This window comes from Lepus europaeus, chromosome X (assembly GCF_033115175.1).
Source record: "Lepus europaeus isolate LE1 chromosome X, mLepTim1.pri, whole genome shotgun sequence".
Taxonomy (NCBI): Eukaryota; Metazoa; Chordata; class Mammalia; order Lagomorpha; family Leporidae; genus Lepus; species Lepus europaeus.
In genome coordinates, this window is record NC_084850.1 from 115,882,159 (window position 1) to 115,902,987 (window position 20,829).

A 20,829-nucleotide genomic window follows, 5' to 3' on the forward strand; every position below is an offset into this window, starting at 1 on the left:
AAATAGCCAAAATCATAATACCCAGGTTTTTTTTATAGAGAAATATACAGTCAATTAACATTATGCATAGTCACTCTACTATACAACAGAACCCAAGAACTTCTTACTCTTATCTAGCCATAACTCAGAACTCATGGATCAAACTTTGACCATGCCTTCCCTAGCCTCTGGTAACCACCATTATATTTCTAACTTCCATGAAAATCACCAATTTTTAAATAATTACTCTTTTCTACTTTCTAATTCTTTGGTTTCTTTCAGTGCCTTTTCAGTACATGGCTTTCAGAAAAAGAAGATGCAGTGAACAAGATTCATACAACTGGCTTTAAGGATCAAAATGAAATGCTGTCAAGTCTTCACAAACTGACTGTATGTCTATTTTAGCTTTCCGTAGTCTTTTAAGAACTCAGTAATGAGTTTTTCACCATTAGTCTTTTCTGTTCTTCCAAACCTTAAACTAAATACTTACTATTTCTGTTCAAATCACTGATCATTTAAAGATGGTGTAATACTTTTCTTAATTATAGCAGCAGTGAAACTAGTGGTAGAGTTTTAAATTTGTTTCTCAAAAATAAAAAATCAGCCTTTTGAAAAAATACAGTATACTTAGAATAATACTTAAAATGAAAAGGTACCTCTAAGAAATAAAAATACTTAGGAGCCTTCCACAAAGTTCTAGATATCACAGTTTTAAACTCATAAATGAGGGGTTGTCATTTAGTGCAATAGTTAAGCCACTTGAGGTATCTTCATTCTGTAATCAGAGCACTTTGGTTCAAGTCCTCCAGCTCCACTTCCCATTCCAGTTTCCTGTTAATGCATACCCTGGGAGGCAGCAGGTAATGGCAGATGTAGTTGGTCTTTTGCCACCCATGTGGAGAAATGGACTGAGCTCCTGGCTCCTGGCTCTGGCCTCACCCATTCCCAGCTACTGCAGGCATTTGGGGAATGAATCCTGAGATGGAAGATCTCTTTCACTTTCTCTGTCAGCCTTTCAAATAAAATGAAAAAAAAAATGGTAGGCAAAAGTTGATCAATTAAAGTTGGTATATGAGAACCACAAGAGATAATTTTCCTCACAGACAGGAAGTTTATCCCTAGTTTGGCAAACAAGAAACACCAAATGGTATTGATCAAGTATCTGATGTGTTTCAAGAAATAAGATCTTTTTGGTAGCAAAAGGACTCCAAGAAAGCCTTCATTAAGAAGGAAGATGAAGAGAAAGAATTCTAAAGCTCCTCTTATATTTTAAATTTTGTGATGTCCCAGTTAGGCCTACCTAATACTAGGAGCTTAATTTTTCAACTGAAATATTCCTTAGTTAGAATTTGCATATATTTTGATCAATCCATTCTATTAAATACTATGTCTAATAAAATGCTTTGCAGTTGTACCTCAGTGAATCAATTTATAGTTGCATTATATTAAATAATTAAATAACTTAAAATTAAATGGATGTTTTCCAGTTAATGTGCATGTACCATTTTACCAAATATTTATTTGTATCAGCTTTAACTCCATAGTTACTTAAACTCAATTTACAGTATGTTCACTTCTGTATGGCTTATCAGTACAAGGTAGCTTTTTATTGGTTATAATGCACTGGTGAAATAATACAATAGTAGTTTCTTTAGTGATGTGGCTACTAATGATAGAGTTGGGAAAAGTTATGCATGCAGTAAAACATGAATGTAAAAATATTGAATATATAAAGGAGTCATCAAAAAGTTAATGGAAAATACATATTGGGAAAAAACCATATATGTATTGTAGCTCCAAAATCAAATTATGTGTTCCATTTTTCTACAGAATTTTTGAAGTAGCCTTTTATTTGTAATATTGTTCTGATACTGATGGGAAGACATTGAGAATTTGAGGGCATTCATATTTGCATTGTTTAAAATATTTATTTATTTGAAAGGCAGAGATGTAGGGTTGGTACCCAGGGAGAGACAGAGAAATTATTCCATCCACTGGTTTGCTCCTCTAAATGGCTGCAATGGGCAGAGCTGTGCAGATCTGAAACCAGGAACCAGGAGTTTCTTCCTGGTCTCCCACATGGGTACAGGGGCCAAGGACTTGGGTCGTCCTCCGCTGGTTTCCTGGGCACATTAACAGGGATCTGTATCAGAAGTGGAGCATCTGGGACTTGAACTGATACCCACTACGCTACAGCGCTGACCCTCATATCTGCATTTTTAAATTATCCTTGGTAGTAAAGCATTTAGTTACAGCTACTAAGTAGAAAATTTGCATTAAGTAACATTGGGTAGGGACATGAGGAGACAAATATATAAAAAAAGTTAAGATTAAATGATTAAAACTTACAGCAAGTGATAGAAATTTAGAATGGTTACCGTAATTCTCAATCGGATATATGGATTCCTAGATGGGTCAATAGCCCTAAGAGGAATTTTTGCAATGGAAAGAGTGGTAATTATTTCAGAATTGTTAGGTTGAGTGTAAAATGTTGTGGAGACATCTAAATGAAAAAGACCATTCCATAAGTCAACTACATAGACGTACTAGAATCTGAGAAGAGTTCATGACTGATCTGATACAGACATGTGCGAGGAGCTTTAGAGGGCTTGTGTAGAGTGACACAATAAATAAGAGACAGCAGAGGGAAGGCCTACAATCAATAGGTTATAAAGGAGAAGACGCTTCCAAAAGGAGTTTGAGCGGATGTAGTTTAGGAATGAAAGGAGAATTATGAGCCCCGGTTTGTGGCCCAGATGCTCTGCTTCCAATCCAGTTCCCTGGGAAAAGCAATGGAAGATGGCCCAAGTATTTGGGTCCCTGCTACCCATATGGTAGACTTGGAAGAAGCTCCTGGCCTCAGCCTGACCTAGCCCCAGCTGTTGTATCCATCTAGGGAGTGAACCAGCAGATGGAAGATTTCTCTGTTCCTGTCTGTAACTCTGAATTATAAATAAACAAATATTTTTTTTTAAAAAAAAGGGGAAGGGGAGAGAGTGATGTAGCATAAGTGAGGATAATAAATATTTCTAAAATACAGAGGCTTATTTGCAGTGTCACATGCCTCAGATAAGAGGTGGTCAATTTAGGAAAGATTTTATCTCATCCAGAAGAAGGAAAGCATAGGTTACATAGCATTAAAGCAGATAATTCCGAATAAACAGTTTTCTTTTCTATATAAAAACATGGATCCTTTCAATCAAAAATTAGTTGCTGACAAATAATTATTAGAGGGTGATTATGCCAAGTTCATAGAACTTATCAAGGAAACCTCATTTTCACAAGAAGGGAGTCCAAGGAATACACAGTGGCCTGTAATTAGAAAAGTTAGAACTTAGTTGCTTTTCCAGTTACTATTACTGTCTGACAAATAGCTTCACATTTTGTAGTTTGAAATGGCCTTTACATTATGCTCATGTAATTCAGGGTCAGTAATTGAGAGAGTTACAGAGGGGATGATTTGTCTCTGCTACACTGTACCCTCAACTAGAAATTCTAGCTGACTTGAGTCTAGAATTGAATGAAAGTGCTCATTTTCTCAAAACAGCTTGTACCTTATTTGAGATCTTTGACATCTGGGGAAGGTAATCAAATCATCTTGCACTGACCTTTTAATGTGGTTTGGCCTGCTGCAGATTATCTGCTGTAGATTAGTCAGAATTTATACATGGAGGCTAAGAATTAGAAGCATGAGTATTTCTGTGCATGGGACGTAAGTTCGAATTTCATATAATGATGATGCTGTCACACTCTGTTGCTTGAAATGATCACAGCCCTGCCCAAATTTGAGGGATATGAGTTAGATTGTCTCTTCATGGAGAAATATCAAATTCAAATTAAAGGAGAGCATTTGGGAAAGGAGTTATTTTTGCAGCCATCTTTGGAAAATACCATATGCCATAGTATCACAATGTTATTTGTGTGATCAAGTCCTAATTTCACTACCTAGTGCAAGTGACTACGCATATCATTTTTTGCACTTACCCATAAAAAGTCATTCATAGGGAGCTATAGATTAATAACATTTAAATAATCTTAAAGTTATAAAGGACCTTGTAGATAGTATGTGCTCACTGTAATTATGGGTCTCAAGTTCCTCGTGATCAACTATTCTGGTTATTTAAGAAGAGGAAATTGAAATTCAGAAAAAAACATATCACATGTTCCAAGGTATCATATAACATCCCTATTCGAGATGAAATGAGCACTAATAGATCAAGGCTCAGTTCCAGGTCCTTCAAGCTGTTTCAAAACTTCTCATACCATTTGATTCTTTGGAGAAAAATTGCTGCAGTTGGTAATGGTTGTTTGCAACAGCCATGTATCACTATGTGGACATTTTTGTGAGTAAAAGTCTTCCCTGGTCTTGGCCGTTAACATTCTCTTAGTGAAGTGTCAATATTTTTCAAATAAGATTAAAATGTGTATTATGTTACCTTACTTGTGAACAAAGTGAAAATGCTTTGTATAAGTCTTACCATTTGATAGTTTAAGCCAATTAACAAAACCTGACAGCTGGTCTAGAATTTTAGGTAAAATTCCCCTGCTGACTCAGGCAGTGAATAAGAATTTAATGTTCATTAAAATATGTCACAATCTGAGACCCAAAACAGGTACCATCTGTCACCAGTTCCTACTGCATACCTAGGTATAGATACATTGTACTAAAGCACCCTTGTATTTACAATCAGTGTAATTTGTTTTAAAATATTATTGCTAATAACCCACGGGATTACCTCCTACTTTTTATTAAAGATTTATTTATTTATTTGAAAGTTGGAGTTACACAGAGAGAGGAGAGGCAGAGAGGGAGGGAGGTCTTCCATCTGCTGGTTCACTCCCCAGTTGGCCGCAATGGTCGGAGCTGCACCGATCCGAAGCCAGAAGCCAGGAGCTTCTTCCAGGTCTCCCACATGAGCACAGGGGCCCAAGGACTTGGGCCATCTTCCACTGCTTTCCCAGGCCATAGCAGAGAGCTGGATCAGAAATGAAGCAGCTGGGTTTCGAATCAGCACCCATATGGGGGATGCCGACACTTCAGGCCAGGGTTTTAACCCGCTGCACCACAGCACCGGCCCCACCTCCTACTTTGCATTGAGGGTGGAAATTTGGGAGTCTTGTATTTCCTTTCCCCTGAATCCATGGGATTCCTATCCATAACATGGGGTTCTATTATTTGAAAGGGAGCGAGTGAGCACAACTGAGCATGTGCAATAACGAGACCAAGATACCTTCCATTTACTGGTTTACTCCCCATATACTCACAACAGTTAGGGCTGGACTAGGCCAAGGCCAGGGGTCTGGAACTAAATATGGGCCTCTCACATCAGTGGCAGGGACCCAAGTACTTGAGCCATCATCTGGTGCATTAGCAAGAAGCAGAATTGGAACTGGAGAGTAGGACATAAAGCAGGCTCTCCAACATGGGATGCAGGCATATCAAACACTATCTTAACCACTGAGCCAAATGCTCACCCTCAGCCATTATTTTTTTATGATTAGAAGTAATCTTTATTTTTTTTAATATTGAGATTATTTTATTTGAAAGGCAAAGACAGAGAGAAGGACAGGAAAAGAGATGTTTGATCCTGTTTCACTCCCCAAGTGGCCACAACTGCCAGGTCTCAGCTAGGCCAAAGACAGGAGCTAGGACTTCTATCCCAGTGTGCCACATCAGTGGCAGGGGCCTAGGTACTCGAGTCATCTTCCACTGCCTTTCCTGGCACATTAGCAGGGATCCAGATCAGAAGCAGAATAGCCAAACCTCAAGCCTGCACCCTGATATGGAATGCCAGGGTTGGAATTGGCAGCTTAGCCCATTGTACTACAATCATGGTCTCCAAAACTGATTTTTTAAATTTGGTATAAAGCATAAAACTTAGAGAGACAAAGTTATGACCTTCATGAGGTGAATTCTAAGACTTGTGCTATCATGAAATTATAATGGGAAAGGCCAAGTCTAGAAGAAATTTGTGGAAAATGGGTTGCTGCTGTGGAGACTGTTGGTGTTTATCAGGTGAAGACAACTCTGGAAAAGTGTAGTGATCTGTGGGAGAGATGTGTGCACAGGCGAAAGGAGTACTGTGGTATTGAAGACACCAAGAAGTGGCTATAGTATTAAATGATAAAGGTGGAGGGGCCGGCACTGTGGCATACTGGGTAAAGCTGTCACCTGCAGCGCCAGCATCCCATATGGTCATTGGTTCAAGTCCCACTGCTCTACTTCCGGTCCAGCTCTCTGCTATGGCCTAGGAAAGCAGTACAAGATGGCCCAGGTCCTCGGGCCCCTGTACCCACATAGGAGACCTGGGAGATGCTCCTGGCTCCAGATTGGCGCAGCTCCGGCCATTACAGCCAACTTGGGAGTGAACCAGCGGATGGAGGACCTCTCTCTCCCTCCCTCCCTCCCTCTCTCCCCCTCCCTCCCTCTCTCTCTCCCCCTCCCTCCATCCCTCCCTCCCTCTCTGCACCTCTCTCTCTGCCTCTCTCTGCCTCTCCTGTGTAACTGTGACTTTCAAATAAATAATAAATCTTTTTAAAAAATGATAAAGGTGGAGTGCTTATGGGAACTATGCAAGTCCTTGTTGATAGTTCTGCTTTGTAATAATTTTCTGCCATGACTTCAGCTCCTGTGATTGCCCTTAAATAATGCATCCAAACAGAATCATTGATTGGTTATCAAAGTGAAGTTCCCAAATCCGCATTGTCAATATCACCTGGAAACTTGCTACACGGGCAAATTCTTAGTCCCTTCTTAGGTTGACTTAGAAATTGGCGATGGGGCCCAGCAATCTGCATTTTGTCAAGCCTTGAGAGAGATTGTGATAGTCCCTCAAGTTAAGAACCCTTGCAATGCTTCAATCTAACAAAATATAAGAGCTAGTAATTAGAGTAATTCACAAAGTTTTTGGAAAATGAAATTAAAAGATTAATATATTTTGGTATAAAAATTGAAATTCATACATTGTTTTTATATAATATGCATTTTCCAAAAACAGTTTTTAAAGATGTATTATTTTAAAGAGTTAGAGAATATGAATGAGGGAGGAGTCTTCCATCTGCTGATTCACTCTCCAAATAACCAGGGCTGGGCCAGACAGTCGCCAGGAGCTTCATCTGGGTTTTTCATGTGGGTGCAGGGGCCCAAGCACTTGAGCCATCTTCCACTACTTTCCCAGGCTATTAGCAGGGAGCTGGATCAGAAATGGAGCAGTTGGGACACAGCCCATAGGGGACATAGGGGCTGCTGGCATTGCATGCAGTGACTTCACCCACCAATGCCACAATGCTGGTCTCCAAAAACATTTTGAAGATCCTTCCACCTGCTGAAAAGTAACCACTGGTAAAATAGTTCAATTTTGCCACTATAAAATAAATTGTCTTGATATCGTTCTCTGAGACATATGCCAAATGAAAATAGGGTGGAGGTTTTCTGGGTCTTCCTAAGAGTTTGTACTTTTCCCTTGACCACCTAGCACTTGTCTACTCAGTCTTGAACATCTGTCTCGTTCCCATATCTAGTACTGACCCAGCCGGTATAACTGACTATGGATTCCTGCCTATCTGGGTACCTGGCCTCTATAAAATTGTTGCTTTCTTTTTTATATTTCCTTGTTCTTGTATAAATTTTCTACAGCTTCCTTTTCCTTTCTGAATTTTCTAGAGCTCTGATGGTCTCTGGCACTCACAGACCTGTGTCACTTCTTGATATGCAAAGAGACATATGTTTTAAACTTTAGTAATTAGTAACAATTTAACTATAGTTATTTAATATGTGCACATATGATTCAAATTTAAAATAATTGACATTCCGAAGATAGATGGGAGAAACTTATTCATTATTATAGTCCAGTGGATTTGTACCTTCATGGATTTCCTTTCTTATACTTTCTCAGCTAAATATTGTGTGAGAATTCTTCAGGGAGGGAACTCTGTAATTATGAAGAGGGAGGGGGGCGGTAGAGAAATTGAAGCTGAACCACTAGTCTGTCATTAAATTTTGAAAAACTAAAATCTAGAATTTACTATATACAAGTCTTGGTTAATTCAGTATTTTTGTATTCAAGATTTACATAAACATATGAGAATACTTCAAAAGGAAAAATTGAATTAAAATATATTTGTTTTGGTACATCTTTGAAATCTATTCATAGTCTTTTCATAATATGAATTTTCCATGAACTTTTTGAATATTCACTTTCTAAAAATTATATTTTTTATTTGAAAGGTGGCAGGGGGGAGAAACAGAGAGAGGAAATGAATGAATCTTCCATGTGCTGGTTCCCTCCCCAAATAACCACAACAGCCAGGGCTGTGCCAGGCATAAACCGGGAGCCTGGAACTTTTTCCAGGTCTCCCATGTGGGTACTGGAGCCCAAGCACTTGGGCCATCTCCCAATACTTTCCCAGGCCATTAGCCAGGAGCTGGATCTGAAGAGGAGCAGCCAAGTCAAACCAGTACGCACATGGGACACCAGCATCTCAAGCAGAGGCTTAACACGCTATACCATGACGCTGGCCCTTGCTCCTGTGTTGATCCAGTAATCATGCAATTTTCAGTATAATGCTGTTTTAATTTTACCTTGAATGTACTTTTCCAAATCATATTTTGTATGATGACTTTCACTTTTATTTTTGTAATGCTCAGTGAATCCTTCTTTCTTTGGTTTACTGCCATATAGAAGGCTTAGTTTCATTTGTTAAGGCAACATATGCCTGCCCATAGATTTCCAATACAATCCTCTTTTTACACAAAACTGCAGACTTCTATTCTGAAATGTTTGCAAATCATTACCTATCTAGGTTAAATAATGGATACACCCTTTAGCCTTACACATCTGTCTATTTAAATTAGCCCTTACGATTGGAGAAGGTGACTCAAAGAGGATTATTCTTAGATCATTTTGTTTTTAAATGTATGTATTTGTTTATATCATGTCTCTTTCCAAAATGAACTTGTGGTGGCTTATGATAAAATAAATGCACACCAAAATTAATAAAGAACAGAAGGAAAGTGAGACTCCATAAAGGAATTGGAAGGATATATGTTAAAATTCAAATTTGGTTCTCAGCTTTAGGCAGGTAGTATAAACTGTTGTTTTACTATCATGTTAAGTATGCACTTAAATTTAATGGAAAGCAAACATGTGAATTAAATGGACAAAATGAGTGTACAACACCTATTGATTGTTCAACTTGTACACTGTTTTATTCTGACATGAATGCAATTTATAGTATCTTGACTAGTGTTTTGATCTATTCTTTCAAACTGAGAAAAATAGAAAAACAGTAACTTAATAATTGATGAAAAATTAGAAAAGAGCTTTAAAACTTGCTTCCTTATAACTGTCATGAAGACTACAATATAAAGTATACCAGATGAAGTAGATCCTGAATTAAAGCAAGAACTAATTTAAGGAGACAACAGGAGTGTGTGCTGTTCAGAGCTATCATGCAAGTGGCATGCCAAAATGAGCTACATAAACTGTCCTGTGCATTAACTAGTCTGTGCCAGTGACACTTGAGCTCATGAGCAATTGCTACCTCTGTTTAGTGACAATTTCTTTGCCATAAGCAATGTTAGTTCTTAAATAAACTTGCATTAGTTCTGGAAAGACTGGTATTACAGTTTATTTTCATCGTACTTGCTTGCTACTGCCCCAAAGATAGGATTGTAAAAGAATTGCAAAAGGATTTTCACCTTCCCTCCCTTCCTTCCTTTCTTCCTCTTTTTCTGCATTTATAAGTTGGGTCAGAGGCTAGCTTTCGGTGCCTGGCTATTGGATTTTCCCATGTGTAGGGTGACCTTAATACAGTGAAAGAATAAGCACTCTAATCTATTGATTTCATATAAGTCACTTTGTTTAATCATTCCACATCAACCAAAAGGCATATATAACTGTCCATGGTTCACAGGAACTTTGGAATTGTGAATAATAAAAAAAATATTCTATAAAATGTTTAGGTTTCTCAAAAATAGGTCAAGAGGCTCTGAAGGATTTGTGTCATAGTCAATGGCTTACTTTCCTTTAATGGGCTCCAAAATTAGCTTTTAGAACAGAATTAAATATCCAAACACCAATTGAATGCTTGGTGTTACACAACCTTTAAGGTCAGTAAATCACATAACATGTATTTTTTCCTTACAAATAGCAAATAGAATGTTTGAACTGTTGAAATTAATGAAAATGCAATTTTCTTAAAATAAACTTGGCATTTCAGAATGGCAAAACCTCTTAGCCATTGTCATCTTCTCGCTTCAGTGTTCCTGGAAGATAACAGTGCATTTTCTTCAAAATCTATCAAGAATTATGGGGAAATTTACTATTTCTAAGAGCCGTGTGTTCACCTCCAAATGTTAAAAACTAATTTCCATATGTTGATCTCTGTTTTTGAAACAACACTATTTTGTTCACTTGGCTTGTCTTTAGATATTTGAAGGTAGATCTTAACTGCTTTCACTGATCTTTATTCTACATCTGAATTTCTTCAAATTTCTTAGGAATATCACTTCATAGTTGTTTAAAAATTATTAAAATAGAAAAAAATTCATGTATTTCATAGATACAATTCTAAGAAGATAACCATACATTCTTTCCTCCTCCTCCCTCAACAACCCCTTTTAGCTTCCTTCCTTCCTCCCTCCCTCCCTCCCTGCCTCCCTCCCTCTCTCCCTTCCTCTCTCCCTTCCTTCCTTCCATTTATTTTCCTTTAATTTTGACAATAACATACTTTGAATTTACTTTATAATCCAAGACTTAATGAATCACTTATCATGTTCAACAAGTAGAAAGACCACTGTTTCACAGGAGTGTAGACAGTGATTATAAATAGTAACCGAATCATAAGATGTCAGTTTTATCCTTAGACATTTTTTGCATTCTATACTAATTGCTACATAATAGAGAAAAGATGATGTATGTCTTTTGGGGACTATGTGATTTCATTAATTCTATCCATTTTGTTGTAAACGACAGGATTTCATTCTTTTTTATGGCTCAGTAGTATCCCATATATACTATATTTCTTTATCCATTCATCAGTTGATGGACATCTGAGTTGATTCCATATCTTAGTTATTGTGAATTGAGCTGCTCTAAACATGGGGGTACAAATAACCCTTTTCTATGCTTATTTCATTTTGTTTGGATAAATTCCCAGGAGTGGGCTGGCTGGGTCATATGGTAGAACTTTTAATAGATTTCTGAAGTATCTCCATACTGTCTTCCATAATGGACGTATTTATTTACATTCCCGTGAACAGTGGATTGGGGTACCTTTTTCCCTACATCCTCCCCAGAATTAGTTATTTATGTGTATAGTTTATTTGGACTCTTTGTCCTTTGTAGGCATTATTGCAGTCTTTTCTTAACCATGCAAATGACCAAATATATGCAAAAGCCAGTTGGACTACAGTATTTTTACAAAGTTTAACCTATTCTTGTTTGGTGATGTTCCTTATTTTTAACAGGTTTTGAAAACAGATCTAGAAAAGAAAAAACAATCCATGGACAAACTCTCTTCACTCAACCAAGCTCTTCTTTCAACATTGAAAAATAAGTCAGTTACACAGAAGATGGAAGCATGGCTGGAAAACTTTGCCCTGCGTTGGGATAATTTAGTCCAAAAACTTGAAAAGAGTTCAGCACAGGTTAGTAATACCAGTTATGTTACAAATTATCTTGGGGATTTTTTTTAAACTTTTATTTAATGAATATAAATTTCCAAAGTACAGCTTATGGATTACAATGGCTTTTCTCCCCATAACTTCCCTCCCATGCACAACCCTCCCCTCTCCCGCTCCCTCTCCCCATCCATTCACATCAAGATTCATTTTCAATTCTCTTTATATACAGAAGATCAGTATAGCATATATTAAGTAAAACTTTCAACAGTTTGCACCCACATAGAAACACAAAGTGAAAAATACTGTTTGAGTGCTAGTTATAGCATTAAATCACAACGTACAGCACATTAAGGACAGAGGATTTTTAAAACTTGCATTAAAAGAGTAGGGCTGCTATAACCCATCAAATACCAGATTAGTGGTTGTCTGGTATTCAGCTGAATGAAAGTAGGTCTCCTTGCCTGTCTCAGTATTGCATAATGGGGATAAGGTGGAGGAATGAGTATAATGTAATCCATTCCAGTTGCACTCCATTATCCCATTAGTAATGGGAAGATGAGTGATTTAGAGCATTTGGAAAAAAAATGGAAGGTGACTGTATCATCACAACTTAACAACAAGTCATAAATTCCCAGAACAATGAGGGTCTTGAGTCAATCCCATTTTATGTTTGAGGAGGATGAAACTAAGGAATAAAAGTGAAATATCCAAGGAAAGTTAGTGGTGGAAATATGACTAGGGCCCGGGTCCTTTAATTTCTTTGAAGGCCTCTCTTTGTGAAGTACACATAATGTAATCACTGGACATTCCTTTATAGATTGAGTCCATGGAAACATCAGTGAGGCTTGGTTACACTAACATATGGATTGTAGATAAAGAAAACCAAGTTACATTTGTATTGTAGTAATGTCAAGAAGGGAGTATTTTAAATGTAAAACTTTTTGTCTGATACTGTTAGTGGAAGAATGGATAGTCATTCAAAAATTCACATGTATAATTGTATTTATCATATGCTGCCTTGTAGCTTTGCATTATAAGGCTTACGTTTTACTGACTGATCAAAATTCATAACTCAGTGCACCACACACGCACCTCTATTGAAGCAGTGACCACATTCGATAGGTTTTAGTCAAACAGTACCTTAGTGATGAGACAGGTGCAGGCAATTTATTTTCTTGAGACTTGACATTTAATGAGTAGCACTTAGGAAATGTTTGTCGAAAGATAAAGAATGAAGTTTGAATTATTGCTTCCAGAAATACAAGTTAAGAAAATATGATCAGCCAACATCCATGTTTTTCAATTATAGTTCAATCTTTCTTTTAAACTCAAACTCATATTTGAAATTAAATTCTGAAGGAATATGACTTGAAGTTGCAGTCATTTCCCATATACTCATTAGGTAATAATTAAAATTCCATTTGTTTTTAATTAAATACATTGTTGCAGTTAATTGATCAAATGGTAAAATTACTGCTATATCATGATTTCTCTCATATGTGATCTGCCCATGGATACTTGACCATAACATTGGCACATACATAATAAATGCATAAAGCACTAGCAACCTAACAGCTTTGTTACTCATTATGTATGTGTTGATTCCAGAGATAATTGCTGCCATACAATGATTAGTTATGTTAAGAAGGATTGGCATTATTTGGTAAGTTGCTCATAAATGCATCCCTTTTAAGGGATACATTTATAGAGATGTAACTGTTAATCATAGGCCATGCTTTGGTTAACTTGTCTTGTATTCAGTGGTTCTCAAACTTGAGTCTGCATAATAATCACCTAGGAAGCTGATTAAATTCATATTTCCAAGCCCTTGGCTCAGAAAAATCTCATTCGGTAGGCCACATGATGAACCTGGGAGTATGCATCTTTATTCAACCTGCAAACAGGATTTTTAAAAACATCATTAGAAAGGCTGTAACACGGGCCAGCATTGTGGCACAGCAGGTTAAGCCACTGCTTGTGACTCTGGCATCCCGTATGGGCACCACTTTGAGTCCCAGCTACTTCACTTTGTATCCAGCTCCCTGCTAAAATGCCTGGGAAGGCAGTGGAACATGGCCCAGGTGCTTGGGTCCCTGCACTCACATGAGAGACCCAGATGAGGCTCTGGGCTTTGATATGGCCCAGCTCTGGCTGTTGGAGCCAGTTGAGGAGTGAACCAGAAGATGAAAAATTTCTCTTTCTCCTTCTGTCTCTGTAACTCTGCCTTTCAAATAAAATAATAATTTTTTTTTAAAAAAGCAATGGCACATGCCAATCTCCATATACTAGTTTTCTATAATATTGACTAAAATGGGAAAATGGAAACTTTCCTAGGAATGCATTATTTAAATAAACCCATCTCCTTAGAATGGGACTACTTTTTGAGGAATGTTATTTATCTCATCAAAATGTTATTGATTTGATTGTTCTAATTGGAGAAAACATTAGAAGTCTTATGATCTAAAATTTATGAGACCACCATTCTGGCTATTTATTTAGCCGCTTATTTTCTAATTCTTAAAACTCTGTAGTAAAACAGTACTAAGTTTGCTTTGCATTGTTATTTACAAAGTAATACCCAACATAACAGCTTGTATATGTTCTACATGCTCACTGGGATGTGATGAATATAAAAAAAGTCATAGTTATGGAAGCATTTTGAGAAAATAAAGGTGCCCTTGATATACAGACATTGTTTAGTGAGTGTGGAGGGCTTGCTGTGGTTCTGTGTTTATGTTCAAAGAGTTATCTGCTCATGCAACAGATCAGGTAACTAGACTTAGATTAGACAAATTGATTCCCGCGATGTTTAACTTCAGATTCCTGTCTCCGTGTTCGATCATTTGCTGTCCCAGAAATGTGCTATCACAGGACCTATTCAGACATTTGCTGGGAATTTTTGAGTTCCTAGAAAGAGAGAAATGGAGCTACCCATGAAAAGAGGAATTAAAAGAAGATAGAAAGCACAACGACATCATATCTCCGAAGTAAAAAACCAAGTTATTTTTTGTGGATGTCAAATTGAACTTGATCAAAATTATATGACTATTACAGTAATGTTGAGGGTAAGGTTGCAACTTTGAAGACGACGACTGACTCGTATTCATATTTTCCAGGTTGTTTTTATGGAGAAAAATAATTCTTATTAATGGCTACTCCCTTGATAGACACTTTTTAAATTGTTTTAAAAACCTTTTAAATGATCGATACAAAGAATAAGCAAATTCTGGTAATGATTAAAACTGATCATGAGACAGAATGTAAGAAATGTGGCTGAGATAACAAGGCATCTGATTGTGCTCATGCAAAAAAAAAAAAATTGTGCCCATGACTTTGACTGCTATTGAGGGCAATGCTTTGAGAGATTTTGACCTTGGGAAGAGGTTGAACGGAAAAAGATCAAAATATGAAAAAAAAATTAGCTGTGAGGGCTATTCTCTGGCATTTCAAAAATCAGGTTTAACTTGAGTAACACCTAGACACAAGCTGAGGCTGTTTAATTTGATGAGAAGGCAGCCTAAGATAGAAATACTGCCTGTTTCCAAATGTTAGAAGGGTAGTAACTCCTATGTATGTGGATGCTTACAATCATAAGAGGGCACATAAAATATATCCTGGATTGACTGCTAAAAACTCAAATGATCTCATGTCCCCTTGGTCTTTGATAAGTAAAATTGTTGAGATTCACATGGCTAATTTTTTCTAACTGCCATGACCTTGATGGATATATGTTTATCTTGACTATAAGATATGATAGAAATTCATTATAATTAATGCTGTAAAATTAAGTATAAGTGGTTTGCAATATTATTTCCCCATTTAATTGAAACCATATACACTGTGGTAAGGGTATATTCATATTCTATGTTATATTGTGGTAATGTATATTAAAATTTGGGTATCAGATACTTAGATATATGAATTTGTCTATACAGGTAAATCCATTTTAAAAAAATTGTAAATTTTTAACAGAATAAGTTATTTTCTTAGGAATAAGGAAAAAGCTAAAATTAATATATTCAGAATTACTTGCTCCTTGAACATGGCAGTTAATATTCATGCTGTGTTTGTGCCTACATATGTGGATGTCCATATAGAGAAAGTGATTTATATATATATATACACACATATATATGTCTATATTGTATCATTTATGTACTACTAAGGGTATTAGAATTCTTGCAAGACAAATGAATAATATGAAACAAGGCTGGAGATGGTACTCCAGAGTTTTTCATTATACCCTAAGTGCAAATAGAAATTTGCAGAACTGTTAAGATGAAAATTTAGTTATTATTTTTCTGAGTTCATTTTCATTTTTAAAGAGCTTAATTTTTCCCTTCATAAAATCTTTTACATCTATATTCTGGCTGTACCCATTCTAAAAGCATTATTATTTAGACCTATTGATACATGAGATGCAGCTATAATTAGTTTGCCACTTCTTTTTTGCCAGTAATTTTAATTAAAAATACTCTGAAGCTTTTCAGTTGATAATACTTTTCATGTTTCTGAAGGCTTTCCAAGCCTAGTAAGTCTGCTGCCAATTAAAAAAAACCTAATGGTTTCATAAAAACTAAAATTAAAATAAAATTCCCTCATTTATTTTAGATTTCCATGTTATTTGAATTCAAGGATTAACCACCATGAATTTTTGAGCATCTTTTGGTTAATTCCTCAGGTTAAAGGTTTTATTATAAAAATTTGAAGTTATAGCTCAAATAACTTGGCAAATTAACTGCATCCTTTTGCTACTTCCAACTAAAATAGATATTTGAGAATGGGCCTTGTATATCAGTGAGGATAGGTTTTATATTATAAATTTATTATCTACTACAACAAAATGTTATAGGCACTGAATATTTAATGAATGGTGGCTGTTAACTCTTGGAACCTCTCATTTTTAAAATGGAAAATTTATATTTGGCATACTTCGATAGTGTCTGTCTAGCTTGAAATGTCCATGTTATATTTTTCTTCACTTGACATTTCGGGTAAAACTCTGGAATAGTGGGATGAGTGTTTGGCCTAGCAGTTAAGATACTGATTGGGGCACCAGAATCACATATTAGAATGTCTGGATTCAAATCCTCATGCTAGTTTTGATTCCATCTTCCTGATTTTGTGTATGTGAGAAGTGTCAGGTGATGGCTCAAGTGATTGTGTCCCTGCTATCCATGTGGGAGAACTGGATTGGGTTTTGGCTCTGGACTCCCAGCTTTTACCTGGCCCAGTCTCAGCCATTTTAGACCTTTGGCAAGTGAGCCAGCAGATGAGAGCTCTTTGTCTCTCCCTCTGCCTCTCAAATAAATAAATGAATAAATACTTTGAAGTAGTTAGTGAAGATATTCCAAGTTCTCTATTCTATCAACTTCAAAGGCAGCTATGAGACGATGATGAAAATAAAATCTTTTTCCTATTCAAAGGAGACTGATTTCTGAACCTATTAACATTTCGCTCAGTATGTTTGTGTAATTAACATACCATAAAGACAAAATATTGAGTATCTATAAGATACTATTGTATACTAACAAGAAATGAGGTAACACATACAAGAAAATGAGTTATTTTCCCAAATGTATAGTTGATAATATTTATCCCTTGTAACAAATTGTGTTTTATTACCTCAGTATCAAATGGCATACAAGTGAAGATCAGATGTGTCTGAAAAAATGGTTGCTGTAGAATTTTTGTACATTAATTCATAATTGTTCAAATTCTATGTTTCATAAGAACCCAGAGCCAATGTGTATCTCTTCCATCTGACAAAACTTGTACTTGAAGTAAGGAACAAAATACATAAAATTGAAGGACAGTTTTATGGAATGAATCCTCTTAATAATTATATAATGATGTCTTCTGAGATTTGACTATTTTCGTGATTCTGACATCAATACCTATTCAAGGAGTTTTATTGCCTTATTATCAGTATAAAACAGGACAATAATTAATATTAAAATTTAGTTACTAAATTCCTATCTTGAACTATAATACTTACTGTATTATACAGTTAGCTATGGGAATTTATTTGTAGTCTTCCATGAGATATAACATTTATAACCTTATGATTAATAACCTATTCTCCCAAAGTCTAGCATATAAATCTTTCCTATTGCTCAGGGGTATAAATCTTTATGTCATTATATGTTCATGCCTTGTGTTTACCATGCCCACGGAGATAGTTTTCAGGTTGGCTACAGATTATCAGCTAAAGCTGTTGCTATGATTATGCAGTACATTTTAAATTTTAGAAAGCACAGTCTCTCTATACCTGTTATAATTATGGGTCAGCCTTGAGATGACGTATATACAAAGACACAATGAAAAACTTTGAGCCAAACTGAGCATTTGGAAAAATACGGATTAATACTAATTTATCAATAGAGAACACTTACGGTGCTTAGACATCAGTGAATTCTGGAAATGAGGACTGACTTCATACTTGTGGGCCAGTACAAAATGAAAATACAGGGCCTTTTGTTAAAAAAAAAAAACTATTAAGAATTTCAAGACACAGCATAACCTTAAACAATGAAGAGTCCTTCTGAGCAGGGGCCTTGGACAGCTGCATAAACTGTACACCCATAAAGCTAGTCCGACTTGGACCCACACTATGAGATATGTTTTATCATTCCTGCTGTACATGAGAAGAAAATAAGCTCTGAGGTAACCAACTGTCCCCACATATCATGGTATGTGAACTATGGACCTGCTGTTTGAGAATTGCAGAGCCTGGCTTATAGGCCTCTAATTTTAATCACTGTAAGAGAAACAAGCTCTCACACCCAAAGATAAGTAATTTTAAAGTGAGTTTTTTTTTCCAGTTTTACTTGGCCAACTGACAGGTCAAGGGAATTTTATATATATATATATATATATATATATATATATATATATATATATATGTGTGTGTGTGTGTGTGTACACATACATACACACACATGTTTATATGTAAATGGAATTAAGTCTAATTTGGTAGAAAACAATTTTAAATCCCTCCATGGTATTTTCATAATGCACATGTCCATTTTTTAATTCTTTGTCCCATAAACTTGTTGAAATGCCTGTTTTGTGTGTGTGTGTGCATATTTTGCAGAGGACATTTGAAAGATACTTAAGGCATAATAAAAATAGGCAGATGGGAAGATAGGAGGGCATTTATGGAGATTCAAAGTTTAATGTATATAGACTATTTTTTCTTTTTAAAAATATTTATTTATTTGAAAGTTAGAGGGACAGAGAGTGAGAGAGATCTTCCATGTTCTGGTTCATTCCCCAAATGCCTGCAATAGCTATGTCTGGGCCAGGCTGAAGCTAGGAGCCAGGAACACTATCCAAGGCTCCTAAAATGGTGGCAGATACTGAAGTACTTGAGCCATCATCTGTTGCTTCCCAAGATCCTTAGCAGGAAGTTGGATTGGAAGAAGAGTAACTGGCACTGGAATCTGCACTCTGGTATGAGATGCTGACATCACAAATGGTGGATTAACCTGTTGCATCACGATACTATTTGCCTCTTGTAATTTTGACTTTGTTTGCATCAACTTATTCATATATACATGAAAAAATAAAATGTTCTATGCAGATGCTTGAAAAAATTCATGAAAATGATATTAAAGTATAAGTTTACTTGGGTACAAAAAATTTCAAATCCATAATTAGCCACTTTAATCAATTTTTAAAATTTTTATAAGGTAAAAAATTTCATATATACAGATTTAATATGTTCAACATGATACTGAAAGTAATAAGTCATTCTTACCAGAGTTAGAGTTGTCTAAATTCTAGGGAATTTTGATGGCAGGATAATAATTCCAAAGTTCTTGACACAATAGAATGATAACAAAAAAAAAAAAAACTTGAAACATTTTCTTAGCTTCAGGCAGGCAATAGGCTCAGGAGTTAGTTAAGATGCCTACTGGAGTAACCACAACCTATATTGGAGTGCCTGGGTTTGAGTCCTAGCCCTGCTTCTGATTTCAGCTTTCTACTAATGTGTACCTGGGGAGGAAGCACATGGTAGGTCTCCTGACATGGGAGACCTGGATTAAGTTCCTGGCTTTTCGCTTAGGCCTGGCCCAGCGTAAGTTTTTATGAGAATTTGTGGAGTAAACCAGCAGATGGCAGATATTTCTGTTTCTGTCTCCCTTCTCTCCATCCTGCCTTTTCCCCTCCTGTCTCATCCCTCCCTTTGAAAAAGTTCTTCTTACATAAGCAACATTTTGTCAAGAATGCTTCATAGTAGACATTTAGAAACTAGAAAGAATACGGAAATATATAGTGTGTGATAGGAATTACCTGTTTTCTCTGCCAAAAAAGCCACCCTTGTTTAAATTTTGCATTGTTTACTTAGTCCAATTATGCAAACATTTCCAATGACATTAAAACTTGGCAGTATATATAATACTTTATCACATATGTGTGTCATAATTTACTTGAACTATCACCTCCTGATACTAGGTTGTATCCAGTATTTTCCTGTTATAAATGATCCTATGAACAGGGATAAATGTTATATTAAGCCTTCATCATCGTAATAAGTGTAATCGTTAAGATGCTGGCCAGGGAAAATCTGTTTTTGTAACATTTCAAATGTGTACCATTCCCTTGATTACTGTATATTCAGCACATGTAATTACTTTGCATGCTTGTGTTTTTCATGTGACTCTGACCTTTGTTTCATAATTATCTGTGTGATTGTCACCTTCTCTACTGTGTGGCAAGGTTCCTAAAGATAAGGATTTAATTTTACTCGTTTCTGAACATCCTGTAGTGAACATACATTTACTAACTGTATTTTATGCAGCTTTGTGGTTCAGTTACGAAATAACTTTTACAATGGTAGATTGCTTTCATTGAATATGGTATCCAAAGACAGGAAATCTTGGTTTTGAAGTATGAATCAGCTTAAATCTAGTTCTAGCAAATAAGTGGCTTTATAGAGCTCAAGGAATTAATTGATTAAAGATTTAAATATTTATAATTGTCAGATAGAAGTGATACTTAAGTAATTTATTTTGGTTGAGGGTTGCAAACTTTAACTGGAGGAAGCATAAGGATGGTTTCCACGTAGTGATAAGATTTTTGTCAGTGGGAAAGGCTGCTACCATATGACAATAGGAAAGAAGAATCTTCTGGGAGTAGTGAATCCTGTGTTAAAGAGTAGGTTCCACTCAGTAGTCCCCATAAGCCATCATTTGTCTATATTTTCCTCATTATTGTAA

General features: G+C 36.1%; 1 protein-coding gene across 9 annotated transcripts in view; it reads left to right on the plus strand.

Annotated features, from left to right (window-relative positions):
• Positions 1-20,829, plus strand: part of DMD (dystrophin) — a 2,142,101-nt gene that overhangs the window by 648,668 nt on the left and 1,472,604 nt on the right. For 8 of the 9 annotated variants that reach the window (XM_062183372.1, XM_062183374.1, XM_062183379.1 and 5 more), the window contains 2 exons: positions 262-369; positions 11,450-11,629. In XM_062183372.1, the coding sequence (XP_062039356.1) occupies positions 262-369; positions 11,450-11,629 (288 nt within the window). The remainder of the gene's footprint in view (positions 1-261; positions 370-11,449; positions 11,630-20,829) is intronic. The other variant, XM_062183376.1, reaches the window with a different exon arrangement.